The following is an 18,239-nucleotide window of genomic DNA, read 5'->3' on the forward strand; positions in this document are numbered from 1 at the left end:
TTTTATCAAAATGGATGTTGAATTTTATTAAAAGCTTTTTATGCATCTGTGGAGATGATCATATGATTTTTATTCTTGAATTTGTTAATCTGATGTATCACATTGAATGATTTGTGGATATTGAGTCATCCTTGCCTCCCTGGGATAAATCTCAGTTTACCATTGTATATGAAGCTTTTAATGTATTGTTGGATTCAGTTTCCTAATAATGTTTTGAAGATTTTTGTATCTATGTTCATCAGTGATATTGGCCTGTAATTTTCTTTTTTTGTGTGATATCTTTATCTGATTTTAGTGTCAAGGAGATGCTGGCCTTGTAGAATGAGTTTGGAAGTGTTTCTTCCTCTGAAATTTTTGGAATAGTTTGAGAAGGATGGGTGTTAATTATTTCCTAAATGTTTGGTAGAATTTATGATCCAAAATTTATGGATCATCATGTTCTCATCTTTATTTGTCTCTAGGTATTTGTTGGTTCTTTTTCTTTAATTTCTTCAGTGATCCATTGGTTGTTTAGTAGTACATTGTTTAGCTCCCACGTGTTTGTGTTTTTTTGCAGTTTTGTTCTTGTAGTTGATCTCTAGTCTCATAGTGTTGTGGTCAGAAAAAATGTTTAATATGATTTCAGTTTTCTTGTATTTACCAATTCTTGTTTTGTGGCCTAGTATGTGACCTGTCCTGGATAATGTTCCTTATGCACTTGAAAAGAATGTGTATTCTGCTGCTTTTGGATGGAATATTCTATATATATATTAATTAAGTCCATCTGGTATAATGTGTCATTTAAGGCCAGTTTTCCTTTATTGATTTTCTGTCTGGATGCTCTGTCCATTGATGAAAGTGAGGTGTTAAAGTTCCCTACGATTATTGTGTTACTGTCAATTTCTCCCTTTATATCTTAATATTTGCTTTATGTATTTAGGTGGCCCTATATTGGGTGCAGATACCTTTAAAATTGTTATACCTTCTTCTTGGATTGATTCCTTGATCATTATGTAGTATCCTTCTTTGTCTCTTGTAACAGTTTTTGTTTTAAAGTCTATTTTGTCTGATATAAATTTTGCTACCTTAGTTTTCTTTTTGTTTTCTTTTCCATGGAATACCTTTTTCCATCCCTTCACTTTCAGTCTTTGTGTGTCTTTAGATATGAAGTGAGTCTCTTGTAGGCAGCATATATACAGGTCTTGTTCTTGTATCCATCCAGCCACTCTGTTTCTTTTGTTTGGAGCATTTAGTCCATTTACAGTTAAAGTAATTGTTGATATGTATGTACTTATTGCCACTGTGTTCATGGTTTGGAAATTGTTTTTTGTAATTCTTTTTTATTCCTTTCTTCTTTTGTTCTCTTCTCTTGTGATTTTATGATTACCTTTAATGTTATATTTGGTTTCCATTCTCTTTTTTGCATGTGTATCTGTTATAGATTTTTGGTTCATGGGTACCATGAGTTTTATTTATATATGTGTGTGTGTGTGTGTGTGTGTGTGTGTGTGTGTGTGTGTATGATTAGTTTAACTTGCTGATCTCTTAATTTCAAATGCATTTTAATAACCCTGCAGTTTTACTCTCCTCACCTCACAATTACTGTTTTCAGCATCATATTTTTCATATGTTTGTTTTGTGTATTCCTTAACTGCTTATTGTGGATATAGATGATTTTACTACTTTTGTCTTTTAACCTTACTAATAGTTTTGTACCCAGTTGACTTATTACCTTTACTGTATATTTGCCTTTACTGGTGAACTTTTTCCTTTTGTAATATTCATGTTTCCAGTTGTGGCTTTTTCTTTTTTGCTTACAGGAGTCTCTTTAACTCTTTAACAGGAGTCTCTTTTGCTAACAGTCTCTTCATGTAAAGCTGGTTTTGTGGTGCTAAACTCTTAGCTCTTGCTTGTCTGTACAACTTTTGATATCTTCATCAAATTTGAATAAGAGCTTTGCTGGGTAGAGTATTTTGGGTTGTACATTTTCCCCTTTCATCACTTTAAATATATGGTTCCAGTACCTTCTGACCTGCAGAGTTCTGTTGCAAAGTCAGCCGAAAGCCTTATAGGAGTTCCCTTGTATGTTACTTGTTGCTTTTCCCTTCCTGTTCTTAATATTCTCTCTTTATCTTTAAATATTTTTCTATTTAAGTCACAGTGTATCTTAATGTGGTCCTCTTTAGGTTGATCCTATTTGGGACTCTCTGTACTTCCTGGACCTGATGTCCCTTTTCTAGGTTAGGGGAGTTTTCAGCTATTATGTTTTCAAATATGCTTTCCATTCCGTTCTCTCTCTTTTCTTCTTCTTCTGGGACTCCTATAAAGAAAATGTTGGTACACTTGATATTGTCCTAGAGAGCTCTTAAACTGTCCTCACTTCTTGATTTCCACTACTGTGTCTTCCAGCTTGTTGATTTGTTCCTATATATCATTCAGTGTACTGTCAGTTCCTTTTAGTGTATTTTTCATTTCAGTTACTGTATTCTTCATCTGCTTGGCTGTTCTTTATGTTTTCTAACTCTTTGTTAAAATATCTAACTTCTCTGTTCATCCATTCCTCTCCAAAATTCTTTTGTTATCCTACAGTCATTACCTTGAACTCTTTCTTGAGTAGATTTCCTATCTCCAGTTCACTTAGTTCTTCTTCTGGGGTTTTATCTTGTTCCTTTGTTTTGAACATCTTCCTCTGTTCCTTATTTTGTTTAACTAGCTGTTTCTGTGTATCTGGTTGGTTTGTTACATTTCCTGACCTTGGAGAAGTAGCCTTTTATAGGAAATGTCTTATGCTTCCAGGAGCTCACTCCCCTTTGATCACTACAGCTATATGTTCTAGGGGTGCCCCCTAGGTGGGCTGCATGGGTCCTTCTGTTGTGGCAGGTTGACTACTGTGTGTGGTCTAGTAGGCTTGGCTGGCCCCCAGTTGGGTTGTTTGCTGGGCTCTGCTTTGTGTGGAGGCTGCTGGCCCCTGGTTGGTGGGGCTAGGTTGCAAGGTGGCTGACTGTTGAACCCCAGGGGACCCCAGGGCTAGTGCTGGCTCACTGATGGGCAGAGTCTGGGTATAGGAGATCCCAGGGCTGGTGCCCACCTGCCAGTGGGTGAAGCTGGTTCTTGGGACTAGTACTGGCCCATTGGCAAGCAGAGCCAGATCCCAGGGACTGGCTGCAGGGCCCTGGGGTCCCAGAGCTTGTGTTGGACTACTTGTAAGTGGGGCCAGTTCCTGATACAGGTGGCTGTGGGGTTCAGTGTGTCCTAAAGCTTGTACTGGTGTACTGCTTGAAAGAACTCATACCCAGCTGGTCCTAGGGCTGGTACTTGCCTGTTCATGGGTAGGCTGACTCCTGCCACAGCAGGCTATGGGCTATAGTTGTCCTGGGGCTAGTATCCACCCACTGGTGAGTGAGGCTGTTCCCGAGGCTAGAGCAGGCTTGCCTAGGGTTTCTGGGGCTGGTGCCTTCCCACTAGTGGGTGGAGCTGGGTCCCAGGGTCCCTGACCGCAGGGCCCTGGGTGGACGTCCTGGGTCTAGTGTTTGTGCACTAGTGAGCAGGTCTGGGTCTTGGGCCCTCTGGTGGACAGGGCCGTGTCTGGGGGCAGCTCTGGGCTCAGGGGATCTTAGGGTAGCCTGTTTTCAATATTATTTCTTGTCCAATACTTAGTATATACATTTGAATCAATATAGATATTAATTCCTTTAGTGTAAATAAACAATAATAAGATACTGCTTGAATACTGATTTGTAAGCACCTTGTTTTGTTTTTTCTTTTCTCCTTTTTTAGGTTGGACACCACTTCATGAGGCAGCTAGTAAGGGATGTAATGATATAATTGTAGAGTTGTTAAAAGCTAGTGCTAATGTTAATTGTGAAAATGTGGATGGAATTCTGCCCTTACATGATGCTGTTGCAAACAACCATTTAAAGGTATAGTGCACATCGGATTAGGTTCCTTTTTCATTTTCTTTAAAAAGTGAGTGAAGACAGTGAAGATATTTTAAATTGTGAACTAAAGTGATTCCTTAAAACAAAGGATTTTTAAGAACTGTTTAAAAGTACAAATGAATATATTGCATATAGATTAGAAAACCAGTGTTTCCTAATGAATCATTTTTCCATTGTCTCTTCATCATGTAATTCATGTAAGTGAGAATAAAATAAAGGGCTAAAAGTAAACACAGCCTATCAATATAATACATTCCAATTTTTTAATTGCCTTAAATGATTTGCTGTTGCGTATAAAAGTCTATATAGTAATGATATATGTGACAGCCAGATGTTGTTTAAAGTCAGAATTTCTCAGTGGGTTTCAAAGAAACGGGTAAAAGCTCAAGTTGCTTGTTTCTTTGGGGGCTTTTGTATTTTTTTTCTCCTTTTTTTTTTTTTTTCCAATTTACAGAAATTTAATATACACCTAGTTAGTTACAGGGGAATGAATTGCTGTAGGGCTGGCTCTCCTTTTTTTTTTTAATCAGATAGTTATGGTAAAAATATCACAAGAAAAAATTACAAGGGTAATTGTTTCAGTAACACTGAATTTCAAATCTAGACATTAAAATTCTTCAGATTTTTAAACTCATCTTTTTGTTTGACAAACCTTAGGAGGTTTGTCAGTAGGCAATATAGACTTTAGGAATAATTATTGGCTTTGAAAAATAGTTAAGGAAACTGCCAGCACCGACAACAATACAAAACCAAGATTCATATAAAAAAATCCTTGGATCTCTCACTTTATCTTTCTCTAGGTATTTTTAATAGCCTGGTAATTTTAATTTAATTTTATGAAATTATATCCCTACTGTATTCAGCCTAAATGTAGTCATGTGAAAGAATAGGATTAAATTTATGATTTGCAGAGATAAGAGATATAAACTAATGATTAACAGTAATACCAGATGGGTGAGCTAATGTCCAGGGAGGCTTCTTATGACCAGAAAAGCTCTTTGACCTTTAAGATATTTAAATTAAAAAGGAATTGACAAAGTCTTAAGGTTATGTGGTTGTGCAATGGAAGAAAGCAAACAGGAAGAGTCATTGAAGTGATGAACTTACTGGTAATTTGTACAGGGAAAAAGTCACTTAAAGTGAAACCACTTAAATAAGGGCCAAATTTTCATAGTAGGAAAATCAGGATTTTAGACATTATCCTGAAAAATGCAATATAAAACAAAATAAGGGGCTCTCCAACACCACCCCTATCCTTGGAAATTTGTTAGAAGGTGTTACAGAGCTCAGCATATGATTGTACTCATAGGTAAGCTTTATTACAGCAATTTAGCAAGGATACACAGCTGGATCATCAGAGAAAAAGGTGGAGTCGGGAGGTATCCATGTGCAGTCTCTACTATGCAGTCCTCCTCATGAGAGGTCACATACAGTTTGCTTTTCCCTCAGCAGTGGAAATGTAGCTATATAAATGCAATGCTTCTGTCCAGGGAAGCTCATTAGAAACTCGAAGCTCAAGATTTATATTGAGGGCTGGTCACGTAGACATCCTCTGCCTAGCCCATACCAAGATTCCAAACTCCCAGAAGCATAAACCGCTTTGCTTGCATAAACAGTTTAAGCACAGAGAGCCACTGTTATCAATTAGGGAAAGTTTATATCAGTGTAAAGGCACTGTTTACCAGCTAAGTTCACAGATGCCAGATACAGGCCAACCTAGCAAGCAACCTTTCTAGACAGCAGTTTTAGGCCTGCTATGTTAACTCTTTTCTAAATAGTATTATATTTAGTTTCTAGTTGAAATACATACTAGTTTCTGGCATAGCAAAAGATAGAATAAAGTATGTTTTCTTGGTCTAGTTTTTCTGGAAAAATAGTACAGCACAGAGGACATTGTTTACCTCACAGCTGATTTTTTGCATCATGACCTCAGGGAAGGTCTTTTTTTTTTCAAAAATTTTGAGAGGCACTGCAAGTTTTCCCTAGGTCCTGTATTAGTCAATTCATATTCAAATCCTGATTTTTCTTTTTTTTAGATTAACAAGTTTTACCTCTAAGATTCTCATTTATTCGTTGCTTCACAGGTGCTTTAAGCATTTCTACAATATTATTTTAATATATGACTTCAGAAAATCCTACATCTTTACATTTTGACTTTGTAACCAATTTGTAGGGTATTTCCATTTTATTGTTGGCTATTTACAGTATCAGGGACCAGTGGTAAATTGACCAAAACTCAAGAGAAAGATGTTGACTTGATGGATGGGAAAAAATGCCATGATAAGGAGCAGGGAGGGATGTTTGATTAGGTTAGATTTTTGTAACTGGCCTTCATAAGCGAGAATTTTCCTATTTTGAAGACTCTAGCTTCCTCATAGCAATTTGGTAATTTCAAGGATTAAAGAAAATGATTACTCAGATGTAGAGGGTCTTCTGTAAATATAAATGCTAAGAACTGAAAATTAACCACAGGAAATAGCAGAAAGGGAGCCTGGTTTAGGAGATAAAACACCGAACTGGATATTGGAGAACTTGAGCTCTAGGCCTAGTTCTGCTGCTTGAAAAAGATAAACATATCTTTACCCCTGAAATAAGGAATTTGATCTGGAGCTGTACTGTCATATATTGTAGCCACTAACCACACATGACTATTTAAATTTAAATTACTTAAAATTAATTAAATTTAAAAATTCAATTCTTGAGACTTCCCTGGCAGTCCAGTGGTTAAGACTCCACCCTCCAAAGCAAAGGGTGCGAAGTTCGATCCCTGGTTGGGAGCTAAGATCCCACATGGCTTGTGGCCAAAAAACCAAAACATGAAACAGAAGTGATATTGTAACAAATTCAATAAAGACTTTAAAAATGGTCCACATCAAAAAAAAAAAAAAACTTAAATAAAAAATTCAGGGACTTCCATGGTGGTCCAGTGGTTAAGACTTCACACTCCCAATGCAGGGGGCTTGGGTTCGACGCCTGGTTGGGGAACTAGATCCCACATGCATGACTCAACTAAGAGTCCTCCTGCTGCAACTAAAAGATCCCACACACCACAACAAAGATCCCACATACCACAACTAAGACCCAGAGCAGCCAAAATAAATAAATTTTTTTTAAAAATTTCAATTCTTCAGTTATATTAGCCACATTTGAAGTACTCAATAGCTACATGCGGCATTGGCTCCCATATTAGACAGCACAGATTAGAACATTTCCATCATCACAGAAAACTCTGTTGGACAGCTCTGGTGTAGAGCAAGGACTGGTAAATATTTCCTACAAAGGGCTAGATAATCAGCAGTTTAGGTTTTCTGGGCCACATAGTCTCTATTGCAGGTTCTCAACTGCTGTTCTAGTGGGAAAGCAACCCTAGACAATAGGTATATGAGTGGGTTTGTGCGCCAGTAAAACTTCATTTACAAAACCAGGCAGCCGACTGAATTTGGCCCATGGGCCATAGTTTGCTATTGCTTGATCTAGAGAATCACTGATGTTCTTTTACCTGAAAGGTGATAAAGACAAAGTTTGCTTTTGGAATAATCTTCCACATCTCTATTGCCTTTACTTTAAGGAGAAATATTCTATTTAAAAAGAAGGATGTAGTATTTTTAATGATAGTTTAGGTTCTTTTACACTGATATATTGCCAGCATCTTTCCTCATGTCTTCATTAACTTTCGCTCCATGTGACAGTTCTTCTATCGCCGACTCATTTTATTTCTGACTCATTTTCTCCCTTTTGTCCCTATTTCTTTATTTTGAGGTAGGATATTGATAGATGATCTAGAAAGTTTTTTTTACAAATTTGTTTATTTACTTATTGGCTGTGTTGGGTCTTCATTGCTGCACATGGGCCTTCTCTAGTTGTGGTGAGCGGGGGCTACTCTTCATTGTGGTGCACAGGCTTCTCATTGTGGTGGCTTCTCTTGTGGCAGAGCACGGGCTCTAGATGTGTGGGCTTCAGTAGTTGCGGCACACGTGCTCAACAGTGGTATCTTGCGGGTTCTAGAGCACAGGCTCAGTAGTTGTGGCATACAAGCTTAGCTGCTCCACAGCATGTGGAATCTTCCCAGCCCAGGGCTTGAACCCGAGTCCCCTGCATTGGCAAGTGGATTCTTAACCACCGTGCCACCAGGGAAGTCCTAGAAAGGCTCATAAGAGGGAGCAAGAGAGGTAAATATATGGTATTGTAGACCTAATAAGTATCAAGTCTGTAGCACCCTGTATATTTAATTCTTAATTTTTTCTCTTGCATGACTACATGCAAAGTTATTTAACATCTTATTTTCTTTTTCAACGTAAAAAAAAATCTTAATTTCTGTGGTTTTTTTTTTTTTTTTGGCGCACGGGCTTAGCTGCTCCATGGCATGTGGGATCTTCCTGGAGCAGAGATTGAACCCATGTCCTCTGCATTGGCAGGCGGATTCTTAACCACTGCGCCACCTAGGAAGCCTCTTAATTTCTGTTTTAAGTTATCTTCCAAGATGGTCATGTATTCTACCTTGTAAAATGTGGAGAATAAAAAGATAAGGAAAAGAATAATGAGAGGAAAAGATTTTTTAAAAAGATAAAAATGTAGGTGGGAATGGACACCTACTTTTGTACAAGATGGGATAGCAGGGGTAAGATATCCCCTCCCACCTTAAAAACTAGAAGAGTGAGCAAAATATATGAAATAGCAGTTGTGAGACATTAGACCACATGCAGCAGAGAGCAGTGATCCCTGAGAGGACAGAAGCAAACGAGATGAGCCCCACGATTGCCTCATCTTAGGGACTGGACGGAGATTGCAGGCAGAGGCATAAGGAGGAAGAAAACAGCCTTATGATCTCCAAGAGTTGAGAAGATAGAATTTGGAGTTTAAAAGGTTCCAACAGCTAAAATTTATGGGGCAAAATACCAGACAGAGTATATCTGCCTAGAGAGAACTCTCCAGAGATTTAAAGGGGAATCTCTTCAATTCTTTGGCTGATCTACAGATGTGTGTAAGGAAACTACATGAAATCAGGCGAAGAGCCAGCAGGCTGGAGCTTACACAGGGCTGATTAGGGGACTGTTTTCCTTAAGCCCCACCATGTTCCAAATACTTTACATGGGTTCACATTTAAGCCTCATAGGTGAGAAAAATGAGGTTCAGATGGTCAATTACTTGTCCAAGGACATAGCTAGTAAGTAGCAGGAGTGAGTTTTTATGCTTGACTTTAAAACAAATATATTTTACTTTATGCTGGGCTAACTCTAGGCTGATAGAACAAATAAGGAGCTATCCTTATTATTTCTACTGGCCCATTTATATTTGCTCCTAAATTTTTCTGCTTCTCCACACCTGGGCACAAGTAGAAAGAGAAAAGCTGCTAGCACATATGCGTATCTTTATTTTAACAAAATATTGACCATTTCTCCTAATCGAAAGGTTTTTCAGTGCTTTGAGTCGCTTGCCTTGTGCAGATGGAATCACTGACTGTTTTCTACTAGTTGACTTATACTGTCAACTAATTAGTGATGGTCTTTAACTTTGATGAGTTATAAACTTACTTCTAATACACAACTTTGAGTTATTCAGGGAAGCATTATTTATAATAGAAAATTTTGCCCTAAATATGTCACAACATTTACCTTTGACCTCAGTTTTCTCTTCTTTAAAAGATTGGAGTAGATTATTTCTGTTTCTTTTTCATCTTATTAACATTGTGTGACTATGTCATCTATTTCGTAAACATAGTATGTTTGCATAGAGAATATTAGAATGGACATTAGGTTCCCAGGCTAGCTTATCAAACCTCCTAAACAAGTAACATACCTGAAATATAGTTCAAATGAAACTTTATTCAACTGTGTCTGATGGCAATTTATAGTACAATGTATAATATACTACAATCCTGAAATGATACTTACTCCCTTCTCCGCCCTATCTTCCAGCAGCTTAGGGGAGGACAAAGGGCAGTGTTAAAGAGATAGAGTAAATCCTTTTGCACATCAGTCTACGTAAGTCTGCCTCTTCAATAGTGAAGGCAGCATATCAGGTACTTTCATGTCATCGTGTTTGGTTCTCCTGTGAGGACAGATCAGGCCAAATCAGTGATCAGTTTACAGTTGTCATTTCAAATTTAATCAAAATTTTCTTGGTCAGAGCTTGAAAAAAAATTTTTTTTGATAACTTTTAATACTTGGTAGTGGTGTCTTATAACGAAAGCAGAAATTATTGATCTTAGGTGTCTGTAGAGATAACTTTGGAAAAATATCTTCTAGGCAGCTGAGATTCTACTACAACATGGAGCAAACCCTAATCAAAAGGATCAAAAGCAGAAGACTGCTTTGGATGAAGCAGATGATGAAAACATGAAAGAGCTGCTAAAATCTTATGGTGCTATTGAGACTGATAAGAGAGATGAGAGTAATGCTGTAGTCACTGGTATGTATTTCAGTGTTGCTTACTATTTTATACAGGTGTATACCTCTGTTTAGAAAAAGAAAATCTTCAGATTTGTGTTAATTGTTTCATAACTAGGGATAAATGTTTTGTATATGTATTAAACTCTTGAAAATCATTTATTTTTAGAAATAGCATTTTCAACTTTGTTTAATTTATATATTATATGGTCCTTTTGTATTGGAATTATCTGTTGAAACAAAGCACATATCATTCATTAAGCAAACATTAATCTCTTGTAATACTGGATTTGAGACGGAGATGTTACTAAAACTATGCAGATTGGTTTACTTATGGTGGGACTGGAAAAGGATGGCATTATACTTCTAAAGTTGCAACTAAGATTCCATTACTTCAAAATTTGTAATGATGCAAAAGCTGGATTGATGCCAACTTTTCAAGACTAATATTCTAATGCTAGAAAATGAATTTGTTATGCAAATATATTATGCTTATATATATGTGAGTGTATGTGTAATATATTACAGTGGAAAGAATATTTCAAGGGAATACATAGTCAGGTAAATTTTGTGAACCGTTTTTTAGCAGTAGTTTGCACTTAAATAATATAATGAGTTATCTATAAGAAATAAGCATTTAATCCTGCCATTTGTGGCAACATAGATGAACCTGGAGAATGTTATGCTAAGTGAAATAAGCATAGAAAGACACAGCAAGGCGAAGTCTTTATGGTGTCACTTACATGTGGAACCTAAAAAAGTCAAGCTCAGAGAACCAGGTAGCTAGTTGAATGGTGGTTGCCAAGGGCTTGGGGGAGTGGGTGGGGAGGAAGAGATAGGGAAATATTGATCAAAGAGTACAAACTTTCACATATAAGATGAATTAGTTCTGGGGAGCTAATGTATAAGATGATGATTACAGTTTATAATAATAAATTGTATACTTGAAATTTGCCAAGAGAGTAAATCTTCAATGTTCTCATCAATACACACACACACACACACACACACACACACACACACACACACACACACAGAGTAACAATGTAAGGTGATGGATGTGTTTTAAAAAAAAGAAAGAAAGAAAGAAGCATTTAGTGAACACTAAGTTTAGAAAACATACATCTGTTGAGCACATTTGCTGTACAAACCAGGCACTTGCCCAAGAGGAGCTTCCAGTCTTGTGAGGAGATAAACCAGAAAACAGGCAGTTAAACACAGCTTCAGCAGTTTTGAGGAGAGGGGATTGTTCTTCCTTTTCCTTCATGCTTGAGCCTTGACTCGTAGAAGAAGAAAGCCAGGAACTTATCTGTCCACTCTATGAGGGAGAATATTGGAAAGAGAACCCCTGTGACACACTTTTCCCCCAGCCTACCACTATCTTTACCAACTGTTTGTTTTCAAGGGAGGAATCGTTATTACTAATATGATTGGTGAGAGGCGAGGATGATCGTTGTGTCCTGTTTTGCTAATGAGGTAGATCACATGTAGGTCAAAGTCAAGAGACTGACACACAAATCACCTTTTCTTTGCCTGCTACCATATGCTAAGTCCATGGGGTCAGGGACTTTCTTAAAGCCCCAGGCATGTCTCTTTCCCTCTTCACAGCCATATTTGGAGTTGTTGGGCACTCTGCTATAAAGTGCTGTATCTATTCCCACTTTTGTGTTGTTTCTTGTATATACATTTCCTTGGTCAGGTTCCCCAACAGAACAAGGGGTACAGGGTACCCATATATGGAGAAAGGGAATCCAGAATGGCAGAAGGTTCACAGAGAATTTTACAGAGACAGTGAATTATAGACATACTAGTTAAGAGCAGGAACTTGAAATCAGATCTGGTTTCAGTACTAGCTGTGTGACATTAGACAACTTCTTGAAGCCCGATAGGTTTCACATACCTCTTCTGTAAAATAGATGAAATTAACTACCTACCTCATGGGTTCATATGAAGTTTAAATAAGATGATTCAGGAAGAGAGTTTGGTATCCAGCATGTGATAAGTATTCAGCAAATCTTAGCTGTAATTAGTCAATTGATAGTAAATAATGAGGAGCTGACCAATGTTAAGATATCATAGTAATTATAGACTTAATTTACCCTTCCTGTTTCTGTCACCATTACAACTGATAAAATACTAAATTTTTACACATTCATATTATATTTTCTAATTTTATGTTTTAAAGTAAAAATTCCTGCTGTCCGGGCAAAAAGACATAAACAGTGTTTTTGTGATGACTACAAAACTGTTGATAGACGTTCTGTTTCACACCAAGAAAAAACAAAAGAAAACCTTGCCATGGTGAGTGAAGTTGAAATCCTTTTGTTCTTCAGCCTAGAAAATGCTATTCTTTGGGCCAGCCAGCCATTGGCTATTGGCAGCGGTCTTTCCATTTTAAAGACATACAGGTTGAAAATGTTTATTATCATAAGAAAATAATATAGCATAATTGAGCAGAGTGAACCAAGAAAATATGGTGTATAGTTAATTCTCCATTATCTGCATTGAACACAGAATTATAGTTTAGCTGCTATCCTTTACATCTAGATTTGGCTACTTCTTATCCTACAGGCAGTGTCACTGTCATAGTGTGTCTTTACCCGCCCACTTCCAAAAAGTATCTAGGATACGTACTAGGTAGAAAAGACCCTGGAACCCAGACAGAGAAGAGGAAAGAAACCTGGTTTAACCAAGGTGGATCCCACATGGTTTATAGTGATAGTGTTTGCCATATGTGAAATCCCTTATGTGAAGGTATATTTTTGAAAGATAACATAGTAGTTGCACATATATTAATTTATGAGATGAATTTCGTAGTTTTATTAAAACACACAGCTTACTAGATACTAACTTCTTAAGCAAAGTAGCATCCTCAATGAAATATTATTTTGAGTAAGACTGTATTTGTTGATTAGACTTCCCTAACATTTTTTGTTAATCAGTGTAAAGGAGAAAATATTATTCATTGAAACTAAACTATGATTAATCAACTATTTTATACCTTGAATGTTTTAAATGGTATTCAAACTAAATTGTATTTGCCTCAGCATTTCAAAAATATTTTACATTGTTCCTGGTATCTCTTGTAATGAATGAAAACTTAATTGTCAATCTAATTGTCATTCGCTTGTAGATAATATGTCTTTTAAGCTTACAGTTTTTAAGATTTTTCTTTTATATTCTGCAGTTTCACTAGGTTATGTTTAAATGCGGATGTGGTTTTAATTAATTGTACTCAGGACTAGACATGCTCCTTTAATCTGAAGACACATTTCTCATTTGTATTCTGGAAACTCTCAGCCCTTATATCTTTGAATATTACCTCTCTTCCATTCTCAGTATTCTCCTTTTTTGGAACTCATTTTTAGATGGCTGTTAGACCAGTCTCTGTATATCTTTTTCATATTTTCCATCTCTTTAACTCTCTGCACTGTATTCTGGGCAATATCCTTTGATCTCTAATTTTCTACCCGAAGCCTTGGGTGGGTGACAAGTAGAGTTTTTTCTAATTTTTATTTAAGCTAAAGGACACCCACACAAGGTCACTAGCTTTATGTAGGGACTCCATTCTAACTCCTTCCTCATGTGGCCCTGAGGCCTATCGCCTGTGTCTTGTAGGCATTAAAAACCCAGACCCTAATCTCTAATACCTATGTTTGTTCCATATCCCTCATGGGCTGCTACTAGCTTCATTTTATATCGCTTTCTTTTTCCAATCTTAGCTGGGGGCGGGTGGTTAAATTTTATTGTATTTTGTCTAATGTATTTTTCCATGTGTTTGGAGTAGACTGGGGTCCTTCTGTATCAGCTCAGTTCACCATATTAACCATTAGTATCTTTAAGGTATATTTTCATGTAAAGATTAAAACATTATAGAAAAGTTACCCTATTAACTATATGGGTATTTGCTTCAGGAATAATGTATATCATTTTAAATGCTGAGCCACAGAGAAGTATAATGGATATAAGAGTTTAATGAAAACCAACCCAACTTTAAAAAAAAAGAAAAAAAACTTAAATATGCAGACATTAAAATCATTAAGGGGGTTTGTCTTTTGTAAATATAAAATTGTTTTTGAACGTTGAAAATTTCAAACCATATTGAGGGGGCGGGGCATGGGTGGTGACTCTATGGCCAGGTGCAAAGGAAATGAGATGATTTTAGTTTGGTGCTACCTTCTAACACCTTCAAATCACAGCATACTGGCAGCCTCCTCTGCCTCCATACAGAATGAGTACAGAAGTAAAAAAAATAATAATGCTAATAGTTGGCATTCACTGCGTATTTATTATATGGTAAGTTCCCCTTTAAGTGCTTTATATTAACTCATTTAGTCTTCATAATAACCCTCCTAGGTAGTTTCTATTAATATCATTACCTCCCTCATTACAGGTAAGGAAGCTAAAATAAGAAACGGTAATCCAAAATTACTTTTCTATTAAGTAGCAGTGGCAGAATTAAACTCCAGGCAATCTGACTCCAGAGCCTGTGTCCTAACCACTATGCTTTAATATACAAAACTGTAAAAGGGATGTCAGAGGCAAAGATGATCCTGCCGTAGTAAAAGTTATAAATCTGGAATAAAATCATAGTGAAGCTTTACAGTAAGTACAATGTAAACTGTCTATGAGTTGCTTATTCCAAAGACAGATCCTAGGTTAGGCGTGTGTGTTTGTTTGATTGTTTTATAAGATGAACATGTAGTAATGAAGGACTAAGAAGGGGGATCTTGGAGGGAGGGTTTTACTGACCCTTCATGGTAAAATGTGGAGCTGGTGTGGAGTGAAAAGTTATGGCCCGTGGTGGACAAGACTGCATCCACAATATGAGACAAAACAGAAAGGAAAGTCGGCACCAAAAGATGTTTTCTTTATCCCAACCGGTAGGTAGAGGCTTAGTCTGGGCACAAATTCAGACCTTTAGTTTGCTTTATAACCGTAGCTATTCAGTGTAAACAGAGATAAATTTTATTTGTTTGTGTTGCATATTTATGTTTTGTGGTTTCACTTTGATGCATGTCATAAATGATAGCAGTGAGATTGCTTTCCAGATAACTGGATGGTTTTATTATGTGCATTTTCCATATCCCTCATGGGCACCAAAGTAAAACTTGAAGCAACATACTTCACAAGGCTTTGAGGGCCTATGTGTTTTAAAAATGAATGTGTATTGAGAATATATTAAAGGATGCATAATATGAGTCAGTCCATCAGTTGTCATTTATTGAGCAACAACTGTATATCCAGCAGTGTGGAAACCATATACAAATATGAAAGCCATGCTCCTGCCTACAAGATCTCATTATTTTGATGGAGGAAATATAATGTACAAGACATTATACATGTTAATGGTAACTTCTGTAGCACTAAAATTCTTAAGTAATTCTGAGAAAGGAGAAATCAGTATGGATTAGTCAGGGGCTTCATGTGTGAGATTGGTTTAATTTAATAATAATAAGCAGTATTTATTGAGCTTTTACTAGGTGCTGGCACTGTCCAGCATTTTCTGTGTGTTACTCAGTTCAGACAAGGAGAGGATAATTAACTTGCTATAGTAACCCAGCTAGGAAGACATGAAGCCGGAATTCAAACCCAAGCCGTCTGGTTCCAGAGTACACTCCACAGTTCCATCTCTTATAAGAAAGAGAGAGATCGGGGCAGAATACATTGAAGGCATTTGAGGCAGGAATATTAATACTGACAAGTCCATAAAGAGGTGGTTTTAAATCCCCTTTGTGAGTTTTCGAGAGTCTTTTGTATTTCTAAGACTGTGTGTGAAATTTTAATAGTGTATAATGATAGTCATAAAGCCTTAATGTGAACTTGTTGCATATATATCTTTAAATATTGTATGCTGAGTTGTTGTTTTCTCCTGTGCGTATAACAGAAGTCATTGACAAATAGAGATACTTTGTATGGTTGCTACTCTTACATTCTTTTTTCCAGGAGCAGATCTGCTACATAAATCAAGATATATTTAGGTTTAATTTTTTCCCCAAATATGCAATATATATACAATTAAGTTTAAACAAAGCCTGAGTACATTTGGAACATAAAGTGAAATGAGCATTTTTAGTGGCACTTTCTATAGCACTTTTATTGTGCCTTTGTCAATTGCATATCAGAGAAAAACATCTACCTTCTTATAATGAAGTTTTTAATATTTTATCTGATAGCATCAGACCATCAGTGCCATTCTACAAGATATACAAGAAAAACAAGAAAATTTATTAGAGTTTGAAATAAGAACCCCTGAAGATGCAGGTAAATATGTACTCATGCTCAACTTTGATTGGGGGGTTATAAGTATGATTCCATTTTTATAAAGTTCAAGAATAGACAAAACTAAACTTTTCATACAGTTCAAAATAGGAATGCAGTGGGGTTGAAGGTGCCCTCCCCTCAAAATATGTCTGCATTCTAAGCCCCAGAATCTATGAATGTGACTTTTTTTTTGCGGGGGGGGTGTCTTTACAGATATAATTAAAGATCTTGACATGAGATTTATCTTGGATTTTCCAAATGGGCTCTAAATCCGATGACAAGTGTCCATATAAGAGACACACAGGGGGCTTCCTAGGTGGTGCAGTGGTTAAGAATCTGCCTGCCAATGCAGGGGACACGGGTTCGATCCCTGCTCCAGGAAGATCCCACATGCTGCGGAGCAACTAAGCCTGTGTGCCACAACTGTTGAGCCTGCACTTTAGAGCCCATGCGCCACAACTATTGAGCCTGTGCTCTAGAGCCCATGAGCCACAACTGTTGAGTCCATATGCTGCAACTACTGAAGCCCACGTGCCTAGAGCCCGTGCTCCACAACAAGAGAAGCCACAGCAATGAGGAGCCCACGCACCACAATGAAGAGTAGCCCCCACTCACCACAACTAAAGAAAGCCTGTGCACAGCAAAAAAGACCCAACACAGCCAATAAAATAAATAAATAAATTTATTAAAAATAAAAAAAAAAGAGAGACACACACACAGGGAGGGACACAGAGAGAAGGAGAGGCCATGTGAAGATGGCGGCAGAGACTGAAGTGATGCAGCCGCAAGCCAAGGAATTCCTGCAGCCACCAGAGACTAAAAGAGGCAAGGAAGTTTCTTCCCCTAACATTCAGGCAGAAGGCCAGTGCTCCCTGAGGCAGGCCATCGTATATGATTATAATAACAAATTGAGGGAAAAGCAGAGGTTAAAATCAAAGAAACAGATCTAACATGATGTCCAATGTAGCTCTTCCCTGTTACAGTAGAATAGATCAGCCTCTTTGCTGCTTCTTTTAATGCTTCTAAGATTAGAAAATTTTCTCCTCTCCCCTCCCCACCCCCAGGCTTTGTAGCTTAATTTTATTCTGTTATAATCGTGATTCTGTTATCACCATGATTATTCTAATCATGATCCGTTTTTTTGGTCTCATTGCCCATTTAGGGGAGAGAGGTAAGGCAATAGGACTCTAGAGTTCTTGGCTGGTGATCAAGTCCTGACTGCAGTTGGCACCATCGCTCTTTTGCAGTTGTTTAAAACTAAGTTTCTTCAAAGCAAAATTTCTGAGGCTCTTCTAAAACTTCTACATAGCTCCCATGATGTGACAGTGCACATTTTTCTTTCCCTGGCCCCTCTCAGTCTCCTCTCAGCTTCTTTTTTTTCCTGTGGTCCACCTTACACAGATTGTAACCCTTAGGTACAAACCCTCATAAGCAGGACCACAGAGCAGTCTCCACACGGTCTTCAAGATCCTGGCTGCTTCAACCCACTGTTAGAAGGAAGGAAAATTAATTCCTAGCACAGCAGCAACTTTCTCTTTGCCCTGCTATGGGAGCTCCCTGCCCTTCAGGGTCTCAACCTCTAGGTGTTCAAGGTCAAAGAGGAAGTTAGGTTTGAGTCCATTGTCAGTTCAATAGAAAGTCGTTACACTCTTAACCTTTAGGCTTGAGTTAA

General features: G+C 37.3%; 1 protein-coding gene across 1 annotated transcript in view; it reads left to right on the forward strand.

Moving 5' to 3' along the window:
• The window catches only part of ANKRD31 (ankyrin repeat domain 31), a 133,426-nt gene that overhangs the window by 66,540 nt on the left and 48,647 nt on the right, over positions 1-18,239 (forward strand). Inside the window, exons 17-20 of the mRNA XM_057698413.1 lie at positions 3,757-3,899; positions 10,163-10,325; positions 12,489-12,604; positions 16,480-16,567. Of these exons, the coding sequence (XP_057554396.1) occupies positions 3,757-3,899; positions 10,163-10,325; positions 12,489-12,604; positions 16,480-16,567 (510 nt within the window). The remainder of the gene's footprint in view (positions 1-3,756; positions 3,900-10,162; positions 10,326-12,488; positions 12,605-16,479; positions 16,568-18,239) is intronic.

The sequence above is a fragment of the Hippopotamus amphibius genome, chromosome 1, assembly GCF_030028045.1.
Source record: "Hippopotamus amphibius kiboko isolate mHipAmp2 chromosome 1, mHipAmp2.hap2, whole genome shotgun sequence".
Taxonomy (NCBI): Eukaryota; Metazoa; Chordata; class Mammalia; order Artiodactyla; family Hippopotamidae; genus Hippopotamus; species Hippopotamus amphibius.